At 33.6% G+C, this 17,883-nt stretch overlaps 1 protein-coding gene across 3 annotated transcripts in view; it reads left to right on the top strand.

Moving 5' to 3' along the window:
- Positions 1 to 17,883, top strand: part of ANKHD1 (ankyrin repeat and KH domain containing 1) — a 115,247-nt gene that overhangs the window by 40,024 nt on the left and 57,340 nt on the right. For all 3 annotated transcript variants that reach the window (XM_046667151.1, XM_046667152.1, XM_046667150.1), the window contains exons 8-10: positions 8,170 to 8,407; positions 8,638 to 8,829; positions 13,159 to 13,268. In XM_046667151.1, coding sequence (XP_046523107.1) covers positions 8,170 to 8,407; positions 8,638 to 8,829; positions 13,159 to 13,268 — 540 coding nt within the window. The remainder of the gene's footprint in view (positions 1 to 8,169; positions 8,408 to 8,637; positions 8,830 to 13,158; positions 13,269 to 17,883) is intronic.

Here is a 17,883-nt window from a genome sequence, read left to right as displayed (position 1 = left end):
TGAAATGCAACTAATTTTTGTGTATTGACTTTGTATCCTGGTACTTTGCTGAATTCGTTTATTAGTTCTAACAATTTTTTTGTGTGTAGTCTTTAGGGTTTTCTACATATAAGAGTATATCATCTGTGAAAGAGATAATTTTACTTTTTCTTTTCCAATTTGGATGCCTTTTCTTTTTCTTTTTCTCGCCTAGTTGCTCTGGCTAGAACTTCCAATACTATGTTGAATAGAAGTGGTGAAAGTGGGAATCTTTGCCTTGTTCCTGAATTAGAGAAAAAGCTTTCAGTCTTTCACCATTGAGTAGATGTTCGTGGGTTTTTCAAATATGGCTTTTATTATGTTGAGGTAGTTTCCTTCTAGTACTAATTTGTTTAGTATTTTTATCATGAAAGAGTTTTGACTTTTGTCAAATGCTTTTTCTGTGTCAATGGGGATGGGATGATCATGTGGTTTTTCCCTTATTTTGTTAATGTGGTATATTACATTGATCGCTTTTTATATGTTGACCACCTTGAGTTCCAGGAAAAAATCCCACTTGGTCATGGTGCATAATCTTTTTAATAAGCTGCTAAATTCGGTTTGCTAGTATTTTGTTGAGAATTTTTGCATCAATGTTCATAAAGGATTTTGGTCTGTAGTTTTCTTGTAGTATTTTTGTCTGGCTTTGGTATCAGGGTAATGCTGGCCTCAGAGAATGAGTTAAGAAGTGTTCCGTCCTCTTTAGGTTTTTGGAAAAGTTTGAGAAGGATTGGTGTTAATTCTTGAAATGTTTGGTAGAATTTACTGGAACCATCAAGTCCAGGAGTTTCCCTTGTTGGGGGATTTTTTTAGTTAGTGATTCAGTCTCCTTACTAATTATAGGTCTATTCAGATTTTCTGGTTTTTGTGATTTAACCTTAGTAGGTTTTTTGTTTCTAGGAATTTGTCCAGGTCAGCCATGTTATCCAGTTTGTTGGTGTACAATTGTTTATAGTACTCTCTTATAATCCTTTTTATTTCTGTAGAATCAGTAGTAATATCCCCACTTTGATTTCTGATTTTAGTAATTTGAGTCTTCTCTCTGTTTTTCTTAGTCCTTCTAGCTAAGGGTTTGTCCATTTTATTGATCTTTTCAAAGAACTAACTTTTGTTTCCGTTGATTTTCTGTATTGTTTTTCTATTCTCTATTTCATTTATCTCTGCTCTAATCTTTATTATTTACTTCATTCTGCTAGTTTTTGGGTTAGTCTTCTTTTTTCAGTACCTTTAATTGGTTTCTAGTTTGTATAATTTCTTAACCTAATTCTAAATTAAACACAAGTAATGCTTGAGGATGCTTTTGGAAAGGGACAGTAACATGTAATATATTTCACTTTAGAGTTATTACTGATAAAAGTCTAATTTCGGAGATAGTAGACATATTTCTAATGTTTTTTAGCTTCATATTAAAATCTTATAAAGCAAATTGACTCTCAAAATAAACTGATATACTATATGGATAACCTATAAAGCATTTATTTGTTTCTTTTGAGGATATCCTAGAATTAGATTTATCATCCTGATATCGAACCTGAGGTGAGTTCGCTCACCCGTTGTGCAGCAAGCCAATCTCTGACACCAGGTTTAGTGGAAGAAAGTAGGAATTTTATTATTGCAGAGCGCTAAGCAAGGAGAGAGGGGCTAACGCTGAAATCCCAAACTCCCCAAAAAGCTAAAAGGAAGGGTTTTTATTTGGGGTTTTAGGTAGGGGAGGGGAAGCATATGGCCTTACTTGTCGGAGCTTTCCCACCAGCCTGTCTTTGGCCTTGAGACTACTTGCAGAGAGGAGGGAGCCCATGACCTTGGTGTTCAGCAGCTCTCCCACCAGCCTGTATCTCTTTGTGGCGAGGAGATAGCAAATCCAGGTGCTTGTCCTTGGCTGTGTCTCTCTCCATGGAGGATAGTGGATTCTGGAGCCAGGAAGCCAGGGAGTAAGCAGGGAAAGAGTGTTTTGGTTTTAACCCCATATCTACTGGGTTTAATGTAGGGAAACTGATATCAGGGTCGGTATCAATCCAGGTATTTTATATCAAACAGAATAATCACCTTTAATGCTGTCAACATAAAATCTGGAAGTTTAGGTCATATTCTTCATTTCTTAACTGAAAGAAAGAAGAAACAAAGGAGTTTGGGAATCTTGTCCCAAATCATGCAGTTAGATGGCAGATGTTGGAGTTCTAGGCCCACTGTAATCAATTGTGTAGGTTTTGTATGTGGTGGCCCTGCCTAAGTCTAGGGTCTTTTTTTTTCAGCTGAGTGTTTTTGCTACTAATATTATGCTGACTCTTATTTAAGCCAAAATTTTTAAAAAGCACTATTAGAAAAATTATAGGAAAAGTTTTGACAGTAAAAGTGAAATCTTTTCTATATGCTGAGAAATTTTTATTTGCATACACTAACAGAGAATATACTTAACATTTATTGTCTGGTGACAACACAAATTTTCAAAATAAAAATATTTCAAGAGATATTACTTAGTAAATGTAAGCCTTTGTTGATAAAACAATGCTAGATTCCAAAAACATTTCTGACATATTTGGTCATAGATCAATCCAGGAACCATTTTTCTTCTACTTCTTCCATAAGCACATAGATAACATGCATATCTACAAAGAGTATATCAAATAAAGAAATAGAGAGCAAGCGGAGTTTTTAAGACAGGTTTAATGACAAGAAAGTTACTTGGAAGTACAAATGTTTTTTGAAATGTGATAGGCACATCATTGCCTATGTTAATTCCTATTTTGTTGTCTACTGCTGCGTAACAAGTCACTCAAAATGTAGTGGCTTAATACAACAGCTGTTTATTATTTCTCATGATTCTGTGGCTTGTTTGGTTGGTTATTCTGTTTTTCTCTTTCAATGGAGGAGTTTCTCATTTAGATGCTGTTAGATAGTGGCTGGATGGAATTTCCAGCATGGTTTAACTCACATGATGGTTGGAAGTCTGGGACCTCTCTCTCGCCATAGGTCAGCTCTCCATGGACTTCTTTAATAGTAGTTGGATCCCAAGGATTAGTATACTAAGAGAGAGGCTAAGAACAGCATCAATCACCATATTTTATGAGTTAAAGCAGTCATGGGGTAGCCCAAATGCAGGGACTAGGGGGAGATAAAATTTATCTTTCAATGAGAAAGTGTGACAAAGAATTTCCAGCTATCTTTGCACAACTCCCAAGAAATTTTATCTTTCTTAATATAAAAAGTTCTCAATCCATACATGTATTATTTCTGAACAAGGTATCCTTGTATCCTTGTTCTAACAAGGATATACCAATAATTCAAGGTAATCAGTAGGATACATTATAGGGAAAGGTCTGAGCTAACAATCTGTACAAACAAATGAGTAATTGGAAGACTTAATACATTTGTTTTAATGATGCTTCTAAATGTTTGCAGAGTAAATCAGGAATTTGTTTTTAAAAACCTACTTTCTCAAATTCCTTTAAATGATAGAAAAAATATAATACTTTTAAATTGGGTATAACTGACATATTGAAAACTGCCAAATCTTATGTAGATGGCCTAAAATTTTGTATATGTATACACTCATGTAACAACTAGATCAAGATATTGCGCCCCAGAAGGCTCATCTATGCCCCGTCCCAATCAGTACCCTCCTTCAAGAGTAAGCACAATTCTAACTTCTGTTGCCATAAATTAGTTTTCTTGCTTTTGGACGTCATATAAATAGGATAATACAATAAGTATTCTTTTGTGTCTGACTTTTTTCACTCAACATTATTTCTGTGAGAATTATTTATATTGTTCCATCTTACAGTAGTTTGCTCTTTTTCATTTTAGTGTGGTATTCCATTGTATAAATATGCCACTTTTTATCCAGTCTGCTATGATGGATATTTGTGTTATTTACAGACTTCAGGTATTACTAGTGAAGCTGCTGTGAACATTCTTTTGTATGTGTTTTGGTGGACACAAGCAATCATTTCTGTTGGGTATATATCTAGGAGTAACATTGCTGGGTGGGAAGATTTTTGATTACATACTAATTCAATCTTGCTTTTTAGGTCTGTTCAGATTTTCTGTTTTTTCTTGAGTCAGTTTTAGTAGTTTACATCGTTCTACGAATTTGTCCATTTCATCTAGGTTGTCTAATTTGTTGGCATACAATTGCCTGTAGTGTGCTCTCATAATCGTTTTTATTTCTGTGTGGTCAATGTTAATGTCCCTTCTTTCACTCTTTTTTTAAAAAATTATTTTTATTTTTTTTTTTTAAGATTGGCACCTAAGCTAACATCTGTTGCCAGTCTTTTTTTTGTTCTTCCCTTCTTCTTTTTCTCCCCAAAGTCCCCTGGTAAATAGTTGCATATTCTAGTTTTGAGTGCCTCTGGTTGTGGCATGTGAGACGCTGCCTCAGCATGGCCTGGTGAGTGGTGCCATGTCCGCGCCCAGGATCCGAACTGGTGAAACCCTGGGCTGCCTAAGTGGAGCATGCAAACTTAACCCCTTGGCCATGGAGCCAGCCCCAGCTTCTTTCATTCTTGATTTTAGTAATTGGAGTCTTCTTTTTATCTTGGTAAGTCTAACTTAAAGTTTGTCAATTTTGTTGATCTTTTTAAAGAATCAACTTTTGGTTTTCAAAGTTTTCTCTATTTTCTATCTCATTTAATCCTACTCTATTCTATTTCCCTTTTGCTTGCTTTGGGTTTATTTTGCTCTTGTTTTTCTAGGCTCTTGAGATGTGAGCTTAGATTATTGATTTGAGACATGTTGCCTTTTCTAATTGTATGCATTTAGTGCTATAAATTTTCCTCTCGGTACTGCTTTAGCTGTATCCTACAAATTTTGATATGTTGTATTTCATTTTCATTTAGTTCAGTGTATTTTTTTTGTTTCACTTGAGACTTCCTCTTTGACTCATGAATTATTTTGATGTGCGTTGTTTAGTTTCCAAATGTTTCAATGTGTGATGATTTTCTTGTTATCTTTCTGTTAATGATTCTTGTTTGATTCTATTGTGATCAGAGAACACACTGTATGATTTCAGCTCTTTAAAATTTTTGAGATTTGTTTTATAGTCAGAATGTGGATGTATATTCCATGGGCATTTGAAAAGAAGGTATATTCTGCTGTTGGTTCTATAAATGTCAATTAGATCCTGTTGATTGATGGTAGAGTTCTTCTACATCCTTTCCAATTTTCTGTCCAGTTGTTCTAACAATTGTTGAGAGAAGGGTATTGAAATCTGAAACAATACTTGTGGATTTGTCTATTTCTTCCTTTAGTTGCTTCACTTGTTTTCACCTTTTGGAGCTCTGTTATTTGGTGCATACACATTTTTAGAATTGCCATGTCTTCTTCATGGCTTGGCCCTTTAATATAGCTACTCCTGCTGTCCTTTGATTAATGTTTGCCTGATAAATGTTTTTATATTTTTCTTTCAAACTCTGGTGTGTTTGATATACCTATATCATTATACTGAAGTGAGTTTCTTGTAGACAGCATATATTTGGTTCATGTTTTGTGACCCACTCTGCCAGTCTCTGTTTTTTAATTGGTTTGTTTAAACCATTAACATTTAAATTTATTTATTGATGTTGTGTTTTTATATTCTGACTCTATGTTGAAATTTATGTTTTCATCCATTTCCTTCCTTTTTTCTTTAATATATCATTAATAGTTATTTTGAAGTCCTTTTCTGCTAACTCCTATTTTTGATTCAGTTCTGAGACTGCTTTTCTTGGTTATTTTATATCTTGATGATCAGTCAGTTTCTTCTGCCTCTTAACATGTCTAGTAAATTTTATTTTTTGAGGAAGATTAGCCCTGAGCTAACTGCTGCCAATCCTCTTCTTTTTGCTGAGGAAGACTGGCCCTGAGCTAACATCCGTGCCCATCTTCCTCTACTTTATATGTGGGACGCCTACCACAGCATGGCTTGCCAAGCAGTGCTATGTCCGCACCCAGGATCCGAACAGGTGAACCTCGGCCTGCCAAAGCGGAACGTGCGCACTTAACCACTGTGCCACTGGGCTGGTCTTTTAGTAATTCTTTATCGTAAGGCATATGCTATGGATGATCCATTTTTGAGGCTCTGGATTATCCTGTCCTCCTTTTAAGACTGTTAAATTTTGTTCTAGCAGGCAGTTAAATTACCAGTGGGTCACTGATCCTGTTGAGGCTTAATTTCAGCTTTACTCTAGGTCCTTACTCCTTGGTCCTAGAGTTAGGATTCCAGGTCTTTACTCCTTGGGTATGGCCTTCTACCATCTCAACTGAAAGCCTGGAGTATTCACCAAGGTCCCTCCATTCTGGCAGAGTCGGAACTCCCAAAGTATCCAACCTTTCAGCAGCATTCTCTGCCAGGCATCCTTGAGTCTCATCCTTAGTGTGTTCAACTCAGGAGTTGCCCGAGTATCTGAGGATAATTTTATATAGATTTTTGCGACTCCTCTGTGTTTGCTTTATCTTGGGTATCCTACCCACACTCTCCCAAGTCCTAACTATTTGGGCTGCCTTGTATTCTGATCTTTGTTTCCTTTTCCCAAAGAGATATTCATTCTTTGTTTAGGCTCTATTTCCTTGGGCCATCATTTGGAAGTTGTTCAAAGAGAGAAAGCTAGAGGGAACATAAGGTTCATCTCATGTGCTCCCTTCTTTCAGTGATCATAACCCCAGCCCTAGCTTGGTTGCTGTCCAGTACTTCTAGTTGCTTTATCTATTTTTTCCAAATTTATAGTTGTTTATGATAGAAGAGTAAGTCTAATACCAGCTACTGCTCTATGGCTAAGACTAAAGTCTTAGAATTAAACCATATTCTAATAATTATATTAGACCTTTAACATTGGATTATTCTTTTTTTAATTTTTTATTCTTTTTTCCTTTGGCAAAATTAATATTCATTAATATAAAAAAGTGCTTAATATATGTACTCAAGATAAGTTAGCAGAATCTGTAAAGAATCTTCAAAAATTCACCTAAATTCAAGCAAAACAGTTTATTGGGAGCCTGGAGGAGCTAGGCACAACAGTAGTTCCCCAATCTATAAATACTTATAAATCCTTACTTACCTTTCAATTAGGAATGTATTTCAAATTCCAAATAACTCAATACACTAGTTTGGTTAAAATATATTTTATTTTACATGTATTTGAAGTATTAAGAAACTAAAATTTTAATGTGAAGTCATTTGTTTTTGGCATTGTGTCAAAAGTAATTAAGGCTAGGGTAGTTATTTAGTTAAGTGTAATGAAACTCTTGATGGATACTGAAATCTGACATTTAGTTAAGGTTTCTTTAATTAATTTTTTAATAAAAGAATTGCCCAACCTTGTTTTTGTACTTAGTCTTTACCTTTCATTAGCAATATTTTGGTCATTTTTGAAATATAAAACAATGCGACATCTGACTTTATATGCCACAACAAGAGTTAAGGCCTACATAAAATTTTGAAGTAAAGAATTTGCAACTAAAGAAGGATATTTATGGTGATAGTGGGATAGAATAGATACCTTCCATAAGGATATTTTGTTGTTGATTGCCTTACTATTTATGCACTTGGGCCCATGGTAAATTATTTACAAGCGAATAAGACACTTATTTTTACATCTTTGTAAAATTCTTTGCCTCACTGTAACAGGCTAGTGATGAGGAAAAATATAGGGCAGTATCAGTCCACAGGGGTTTACCTTGGTGACATAATCCCAAGTGTAATGACTTCACAGAATTTGTTGTGTTATTTTTTTGCCATGTCTTTGTTTCTTAAATAGATCTAACACAGTTTCTGTACTTAAACATGACATCTGAGTTTGAGGTTATTGCTATATTTGACCCAGCAGTAGTAGAAACAGTAATTATTTTGAGATACTGTTGACTATGAATTTAACAGAGTTTTGAACTTCAAAGAATGTGGAAATTCAAAATTATTTGGAATTGTAACTATATGTCACAAGTCTGATTCTTTTGGAAATTTTTAGGCCTGTTCAAAAGTTAAGTAAAACAATTTTGGTGATTTTGATAAGACCAATCTCGTTGCTTGGATGGGCATGATAATATATATGCATCTAAGATGCCTCTTCTCTTTCTTCCTTTCTGTCTTTCCTCAATCCCTTGCTTCTCTTCTCCCACTTAAAAAAATCTCAAATCAAAAAAAATTTCCTTCCTTCTTGTTTTACTTCTGAAAATGTGCAGGACGGACATGTAGAGGTAGCACGTTTGCTTTTGGATAGTGGTGCTCAAGTGAACATGCCTGCAGATTCGTTTGAGTCTCCGTTAACGCTAGCTGCCTGTGGAGGACACGTTGAATTGGCAGCTCTACTTATTGAAAGGGGAGCAAATCTTGAAGAAGTTAATGATGAAGGATACACTCCCTTGATGGAAGCTGCTCGAGAAGGACATGAAGAGATGGTGGCACTACTTTTAGCACAAGGTAAAGTAGTTTTACTTCTTCAATAAAAAAGTCAATTTCCTTTGGATGTTTTGTGTATCAGTGAAGTTTACTACAACTAAAGTATATTTTTGCATTCATGATAAATTATCAACACCCTGGAAGGAACCTCAGAAGCAGAGAAGATAGGGATGATAATCACAATTCAGAACAATTAATATCTTTATCATGTCTTTTGCAACTAGTTTTATCTATTTTTATGCTTTCCCCAGGAGCAAATATAAATGCCCAGACAGAAGAAACCCAAGAAACTGCTCTGACCTTGGCTTGCTGTGGAGGATTTTCTGAAGTTGCAGACTTCCTGATTAAGGCAGGGGCTGATATAGAACTTGGCTGCTCCACGCCTCTGATGGAGGCTTCTCAAGAGGGACACCTGGAGTTGGTTAAATATTTACTGGCTGCTGGTATGTAGCTTTAAAAATGCCTTTTAGGAAAAGGCTTTTATATTGCTTTCATAACTTTAACAATTAACCTTAACTTTTTCATTTCTACAAAAGTTCAAAGACAGCTCCACAATTTAACTGCTCTTTTTAAGCTCTTCCATCTCTAATAATGTCGTTTTTTAAAAAAGATTTTTATTGTTATTAATGTTTACTTAGTGACCATGAGGCTTCTTATTGACCTTCTCTGTCCGTTGAATGGTTTATGGCTTTTGGAAGGGAGATGTTAGCTCCTCCTAGTCTTTGTTAATAAGAGGAGGTGTGATGAGATTACAGACATTATAATTTGGTACCTTTAAACCTGTTCATTTCTTGACATTTTTAAGTCTTCTCAAAAGAAAAAGAACAAATGGGAATTTAATTTTTTTGGCAGAGTGCTTAGTTTTATTTTATTTTATTTTTTTGCTGAGGAAGATTCGCCCTGAGCTAACATCCGCTGCCCATCTTCCTCTTTTTGTATGTGAGCCATCGCCACAGCTTGGCCACTAACAAATGAGTAGTGTAGGTCTGTACCCAGGTGCCAAACCTGGGCCACTGAAGCAGAGTGCACCAAACTTAACCACTAGGACACCGGGGCTGGCCCAGAAGTGCTTAGTTTTAAAATAATTTGTGCTCTATACATTGTTAAGCAGTAATAAGGAATAAGTATTTTTACATAGACTATTTGTAGTTTTATAGAACAAAGTAAGAATCTACTGGAAAGAATTGATCCAGATAGATGTCAACCTTTATATATCCTTTAGAAATAATATAAAATTTTTCTTTTATCCATATCTGATATATTCTTTAAAACTTCATATATAAAGAAATTAATATGTAAAGGAAAATAAAATATTTAGCAAAACTATATATGCTTTTTGGGCTTTCACTGTGTAATTTGAATATAGCTCAGCCTCAATTTTTCCTTTGAATTATTATTGAAATAACTTTTTAATCCAGATTGTTAATGGTTCAGATGATTGTTTAGATTTTGAACTAATGCACAAACCAACCATACAAGCTGACCTCTTCCCTGACTTGAATACTTTTGTTTTTTTCAAGATTGGTACCTGAGCTAACTTCTGTTGCCAGTCTTTTTTTTTTTCTTTTTCTCCCCAAAGTCCCCCAGTACATAGCTGTATATTCTTGTTGTGGGTCCTTCTGTTTCTGTTATGTGGGATGCTGCCTCAGCATGGCCTGATAAGCGATTCTGGGTCCGCGCCCAGGATCCAAACCTGTGAAACCCTGGGCCACGAAAGCGGAGCATGTGAACTTAACCCCTTGGCCACGGGGCTGGTCCCCCGACTCGAATACTTTTAATCACTGTAGTTAATGTATGCATTATTCATTGTTCCCTCATCATTTTCAATAACTGTCTGTGTCCCATTCAAGAATCCTTCTCATGTCAATTATACCACAAAAAAAGAGGTCTTTCTTTACCAGTGGTTATCTTTCTGCATTCTCCCCACATCCCTCTCCCTCTCTTAAGTAAAGTCATGCTATTGTAAGAGGCTTTTGAAAGAAGGAATAAATGTTTACTAAGAAATTATTGAATACCAGCATTCTGCTCAGCTCTTGTGTTATCTCTATTAATTATCCCTGGTCCCTATATAGTAAGAGATATTAAACACATTATTATAGATATGGAAATGGAGTCATAATCGTGTTATTTACCTTCCCTAAGGTAACCAAGCTAAGTGACAGAGCCAGTATTCAAACTTAGAACTCCTGACATTGTTTTTTCTATTCCATCACCATTGATTCTCATGTTTAGCTACTTTTGCTAATTTGAAGTATTTAGTTTCCAAAACTATCTCAGGGGTTGAGAATCACTTTTTTTACGTGGTCACTACCTAAAAAAATTTTTCCCCAAATTAGAGTGATTTATTTACATGAAGTTCGTGTTATACTGTAGCACTTCTAAAGAAAAGTCCAATAGGTTTTTTAATACATTGCCTATACAATTAAAAAAAATTTAAAAACCTTTTGTTTTGGCATTTTTTCAAACATAGAAAATATAGTATAATGAACCCTAAGAACCCCTCACCCAGGTTTATCAATTTTTTAATTCATGGCCAATCTCATTTTATCTATACTCCTCCCATATCCCCCATTTATTTTTGTAAAATTATTTAAAGTAAACATTAAAAGTTTTTTTTAAAACATTGGCACCTGAGCTAACAACTGTTACCAATCTTCTTCTTCTTTATTTATTTCAGCTTTTTCTCCCCAAATCCCCCTGGTACATACTTGTATATTTAGAGTTGTGGGTCCTTCTAGTTGTGGCATGTGGGACACTGCCTCAGCGTGGCCTGACAAGTGGTGCTGTGTCAGCCCCCAGGATCCGAACCAGCGAAACCCTGGGCCACCACAGTGGAGTGTGCGAACTTAACCACTCGGTCACGGGGCCGGCCCACCTAAAATTTTTTTTATTGAGATATAATTGACATATAACATCATATTAGTTTCAGATGTACAACATAATGATGTGATATTTGTATATATGTTGAAATGGTCAACATAATAAGTCTAGTTAGCATCTGTCACCATACATATTATAAAAACATTTTTAAATTTAAAATTTAATTTGAAAATACATTATTTAAAAAATAAATTTATTTTTCTAAATTATCAATAAATATTTCAGTGTGTATCTCTAGAAGATAATCTTTTAGAAAAATCACCACAATACCATTTTTCTATCTAAAATTTTTAAATAATAATTCCTTAGTATCATTAAATATCCACGCAGTTTTCATATTTTCCTGATAGTCTTATAAATGTATATATGCATTTGATGACTTTTTTGAATCAGCATTCCAAGTACGATTCATACTAACTATTGATCAGTATGTCTCTTAAGTCCCTTTTAATCTATGCTTTCCTTTTTTCTTGCAAGTTTTGGTTGAAGAAATGAGAAATGGAATGTTTATCTTTTAGGCTTTCAGAGAATGGATTTTGCTAGTTACATCTCCATGATTTCATTTAACTTATTTTTCTGTCTCTTGGATTTCCCATAAAGTAGTAGTTAAATCTAGAGGTTTGATTGAAATCAGGTATGATGTGTGTTTTTTTGTTTACTAGGCTACTTCATAGGTAGTATTTGTGTACTTTCCTTAGGAGGTAGTAAACGTCTGAGTATCTCTCTTTTGTGGTATTATTAGCCATTGATGATCTGATTGCTTAGATCCATTAATTCATTAGGGGTTGCAAAATGGTGATATTCTAAATTCTATTATTCTGTCCTTGTTTATTAACTGGAATATGTCCGTAAAAAGAAACTTTCCCTCAACAACTATTTGGTTACCCTTAGGTATAAATTATATAGGAATGACAGTATAAACATTTGTTTTTTTCCCCCCTAATTTACCAGTTTCCAAAATAATGAGGTGGTCCCCTAGCATCTTTCAGTGGTGACCAATGAAGCGTTTTTTTGTTTTTGACTTGAAATCATTTTCAACTTTTGGGTTTAAACATATGTGATGGGTTTTACTCGAACACCATCCTCATTCTTTTTGATGCAAAAACTGTTGAAAGATGGGACAATTTGACCATCCTTGCTCAATAAGTTTAGCTCCTAAGTCCTTTTGATATGACCTCATTATAGTCTCTATTTCCTTGCTTTCTGATAGGGCCAGGTGTTTCAGCCTCACACAGTTTCTGCCTCAGTCGTGGAACAAATCATTTCTCTGAGAAGCCTTAATTCCATTTAGTAGGAGATGGTACTTAGAGACTACAGTCTAAGCGAGAGATGCTATTTCTGCTTGGTCTATCATTGTCTCTAGGCCTTTTTAGTTGGTCAGAGTTAGGAAATATTTATTTTTCTTATAGACAAAATCCATCATGATCATGTCCATACTTCCAGTTCAGAACTATAGGATTTTTACTTAACCTCAGAAATCTTATATCTGTGTTTTCTCTCAACCATGCCAAAATTTCATCTCTCATCAAAGGATTATTCATTTGATTTTTACCACAATATCCATAGAACTGTCTCAGAATACAAACCACCACTACCACCAATAGGATTTCTGAAAACTGTTTGATATTTTTTGTTGCAGATCTTTTATTTCTTAGGGTATATCTTACTGGGGACATATAGGCAAATTACTATGTTTTAAAATCATTTGGTGTAATACGTTTCTGTGTGGCTAAAAGCACTTTTACAAAACATATTTAAAGGAAAATTAAGATATTTAAAATACATTCTATTTTCATATTTTGAGTTTATCAATTTCACCAAATTGCAGAATTGAACTATCTAATATAATTTTATAATTCACAGAGTAAAGCTATGATTTTTTTGTTTGCTAGGTGCTAATGTTCATGCTACAACAGCAACAGGAGACACAGCCTTAACGTATGCTTGTGAAAATGGACATACAGATGTGGCAGATGTTTTACTTCAAGCAGGGGCTGATTTAGTAAGATATTTTTAATTTCAAATACTTTTGTGTGAATGTTAATCTGCATTCATTTATTTTTAACATTTAGAAAACACTAGTAAAGATGATCAATAGTTTGCATGCTTTATATAAAATAACTTTAAAAAAAGGAGTTTGGCTGCTTATTCTAGTTGTTGCATTAGTAAATGTATTTGAAAATACTTAGTTTTTAATAGAGCATAGTGTTTCATTTCCTAGGTAAAAGTATTAGTTTGTTTCCCCCTCTTACCCTAATCCCATTGGACATTCCTGAACTTTTGTTCTTTATTAGACATGTCATAAATTCAGTGATGTTTACATAATAGAATAGTGTGTCAAAACACTTTGTGATTTCTTTTGTTTCTCTAATTAGACATTAAAAACAAAGCTACTATTATCTTCCTAATAATATTATTACAACATTCTATTTTTCTCTATCCTTTTATTATTTTCTATTTTGGCTTTTCAAAATTTCAAATTAGATGGCAGGTTCATGTGTGTAATAATGCTTACAACTATGGGAAATTGTGAATAATATCTCAATGGTTCATGCTTCTTGCTGAAATCTGTGGTTTGACTAATTTTTATTTTGTGAGGGTACTTTAAACTGCTTTCTAGAGTTTCTCCGAGAATTCTCTTATGTATTAAAAATCTATATGAGACATACACAGCTATAAATGTTGTAGCGAATCAACTTTCTTAGTTTCGGTTATTTAGAAGAAACTGCAAGTATTGCCTTTTAAACTATTTCCAATAACAGACCTTCCCAAAAAGATACTTGAGAACATTGTTGGAAAATAATTATTGACTAAAATAAATGTATAGTATGATTATGCTATTTGTAATGATAACACTGGCATTCATTTTTATTAATCAGAATGTGCCCCATCAGTTGGAATTTCTGAGAGGTGTGCTTTTTTTGTTTGAGAATTATGACAGAGAGATATGTTAGTAGATCTCAATCTTCTGCCTTCTTTCTATATCTTTTTCCTTTTTTAAAGTTGCTTTGTGTCTTCTATAAAAATTAAGAATTGAAATATTTCATTACTTGAAATAAAGAAATAGGGTAGAACATAAAAGGTTAGATACTATAAGCAAAGTTTAATGCTCTTATCCTCTGAATTCTTAGCTGAATTCTCTCTTTCTTCTTCCACTTTTCTATAGCAAAGTCACTTTCTTAACCTGTTTGTTCAAAGTTCTGAGACTATTCACTAGGAAAAAGAGCAACTGTCTGTTAAATGTGCTTTAATGTATAGCAAAACTTTACTGATTTTGACTGAGTTAAAAATCTGTTATTAAATATTTTTAAATGTTATATTTTTGTAGTCTTCTGGAATTAGGTAAATAGAATGTTCGTGATTAGAGTTCCTTAGAAGAGTTGCATTAAATAAACAGATAGAGAGATTTGAGTTTACCGTACTACTTTTAACATTCAAAATATGAGATTAAAAATGTGGCTCAGATAGATATATATCTTAATCAAGTACAAAGGTAATACTGTTATTTTAACATAATTGTTTATTTTTCTATTTTGCAATCTATCTTTGTATTCATATTTACATAATTACGATTATAGTGTAATACAGTTGTTTTCTATTTTTTCCACTGTGCGTTCTTACATAATCTTTTCCATATTGCTACATAGTCTCTATATTTATAATCTTGCATAATATTCCATCAAGTTGATGAACTATAATCATTCACTTTTTATTGAGCTTTTGACTTGCTTTTCATTTTTTACTGTTATAAATACTGTTAGATATAATAACTTCATGTATATAACTTTTTATTTTTTTCTCCTTTTGAATTATTTCATATATTGATTTTAACTTTAAAAAATATATTGCCTATTCCATGCTTTTGCTGTCTGTGGAGAGACATTTCAATTTTAATGTTAGTTCTTTTCCTGATTATATTATTATTATAATTATTATTTATAGAAAATGTGGAAAGCATGGGAAAGTATAGTTTTATATTTAAAACATTATAAATAAACTTCGTAATTTCAGACTTTAATATAAGCCAGAGGGGAGGGGAGACCTAGTCAAAAACAAGAAGTGAGCAAAGCAGGCAGATCAGTCCCTGAGTCCTGAGAAAAAGTGACTGATAAGTTTCACTAGCTGGACCTGACAAGGCAATAGCACCTTGCTTGTCCTCCTTTCTTTGCTGCTACCTACTAATATCTCTTTTGGGCCATAGTGATTTCCTCCAGTGGTTTGCAGATGTAAGACTCTTCACTCCCATTGCATGGAGTGGAGATGTATTCCATTCCTGGCATTTTATAGATGTGTTCTTGATATCTAGATTTGGTAGTTTGGTAGTTCTTTAAGTTAAATAGATTTTTTTTGGGTTCTCTGGCTGAGAACTTTCATTTTGGGGGAACTATTTTTACTCTCAGTTTTAAATAAGGATGTATAAGTCAACCTTTGGAACACAATCTGCACCAACCCCTATGCTTTGTTAGATTTTAGAGCTTAACCTGTGCCATAATTCAAGGTTTTGATATTATATTTTTTAAAAAGGAGCTTAAAAGCTGTTGTTTCCCATTCTTTAAATTATTCTGCATCAGAATCAATTAGGATGTTAAGTATGGCTTTAAAAAACTTAATGCTACAATTTGGTTTTCTTGTACTGTTTCCTGAGATAAAACTGAGAAATTTTGGGGCTTTTCATTCTAAATGTGTAGTAGGTGTAATTTAGAACTCAGTTTTAAAGGACATCTAGAAATTTTCTTATTTAGTGCTTTTAAAAAATTCACAGCCAGCACTGATGGCATAATTGAGCATTTTTAGTTAGATCCTCAAAATATGTGTATCTTCTAGTTTGAAACTTAGTTATTTTAAACTTCATTTTTTCTAGTTTAAAAAATATTTATAGATATTTCCAGTTAAAGGCACACTTAATATCCATCATATTTAGAGATTATGGATTGATATGTACTTGTCTAACTTCTTAATAATTGCATAAATTTGAATAATCCATTATTTAAAACCTTTGGACTAGTTTAGGATTCTTAAATAGTCCACTTAAAAGTGTTCTTTTTGAAAATCAGTGATTAAATGAAATAAAAAGATGTCCATTAATTCCAGAGTCTTTTGAAAGTTCTCTCTGTTTAACATGCAGAATCATTTTAATTACTACTCTAAGCATTGAGCTTATTCTATAAGCAGAGAGCCCTGAACAAATGACCTAATTCATATCTTCCTGTTATTTGCATCTCTTGTTACCACTGTAATGGGAATCATTGTATAGTGAAATAAAGATTATTCTTTTATATCTTTTCTTTCTCTGCATAGCATCGTTGTCTATTGGGCCCAGGTTTGCTTTTACTATTTGGTGTGATTACAGGTATTATGTGATATAAACCCATTGTAAGAAAGTGTATATTAGAATATATTAGCTTTCCATAGTACTTAAAATCTAAAAGAAATGTTTAGAAAACAACCTCCTTTAGAAACCACTTAATCTTGTTTGTCTGAAAAGGAGTTTTTATATTATCAGTATCCTTACAAATTTGTTACTGAACTGCTTGACCAGAAATAACCAATAAACACCATTCAAAAACTGAAGTTGACCAATTCCCATAGTCTTTGAGCCACTACTTTGGTGTCCTGTATTACTCTAGGCCATTCTCCCCAATTACTGGTCTTTAGACCATAAGGCAGTATTTTAATGTTTCACACTTATTTTCATGTCTATAGCTTACTTCAGCTAAAGCACTTATCGCTTGATTTTTTTTACCACAGTCCTCCAGCCCCGTTCGCTATTGCTTCTCAAGTTCAAGGTGAAGAATTCACATAGTTAACTATTCAACAGTATAATTTAGATTATAAAATATTACTCTGCTGCTGTCTTCTTTCTCTTGGTTGCTTTTAATTTTGACTTATTTTGTTGTCCATGTTTTCCTGGCTTCCATGCCCAACCATTTTATTGTTATAGACATGATCCTTATCTATGAAAGATGACTGCATCAGTTCAGAGTTTCAAAGGCTCTAATGATAGTTTGGACATATGTTTAGGTGGCAACACTGTGTTGGCTAACATGTCAGAGGTGTTTTGATTTGGTGAGTGTGTTTTCCAACCATTTATGAAGATATTAGAATCTCTTTTCATCATGGCATGTTAATTTCAGCATTAAAACTTTGACACATTTGTTAAGATAGAAGAAATATTTGTCATCTGTCGAATTTCCTTCACATGTATTTGGCAACAAAGCTAAAGTTGGAATGGGAGAAAGAGTGATATATAAATTAGGTAAATAAGTATTGCTTCCTTGTTTCTGGTTTCTTGGCCTTTCATTTCTAGAAGAGGTATACCACAGTATAACTGATCAGTAGTTTCTGAACTCAAGGAGTATTTTCCATAATGAACCATTAACATAGATATTAGAGAAGGTAAATACATTGCAGTTAGGTTTACATCAAGAGATTTTGTGACCCAATTTAGCATTTTATAGGCCCGTATTGCTATTTGAACGTACATCTACTAAAAGGAAGAAATGCCTGTAGAGGGCATCCTATAACCCTATATCTGAATGGAGGTCTAATGAGTGACAAAGGCTACAATTAGTTGTTTAAAAAGAGCTGATGCCACTGAACATTAGACAAGGCACCTA

This window comes from Equus quagga, chromosome 7 (assembly GCF_021613505.1).
Source record: "Equus quagga isolate Etosha38 chromosome 7, UCLA_HA_Equagga_1.0, whole genome shotgun sequence".
Lineage (NCBI taxonomy): Eukaryota > Metazoa > Chordata > Mammalia > Perissodactyla > Equidae > Equus > Equus quagga.
This window is presented reverse-complemented; position numbering and strand designations above follow the sequence as displayed.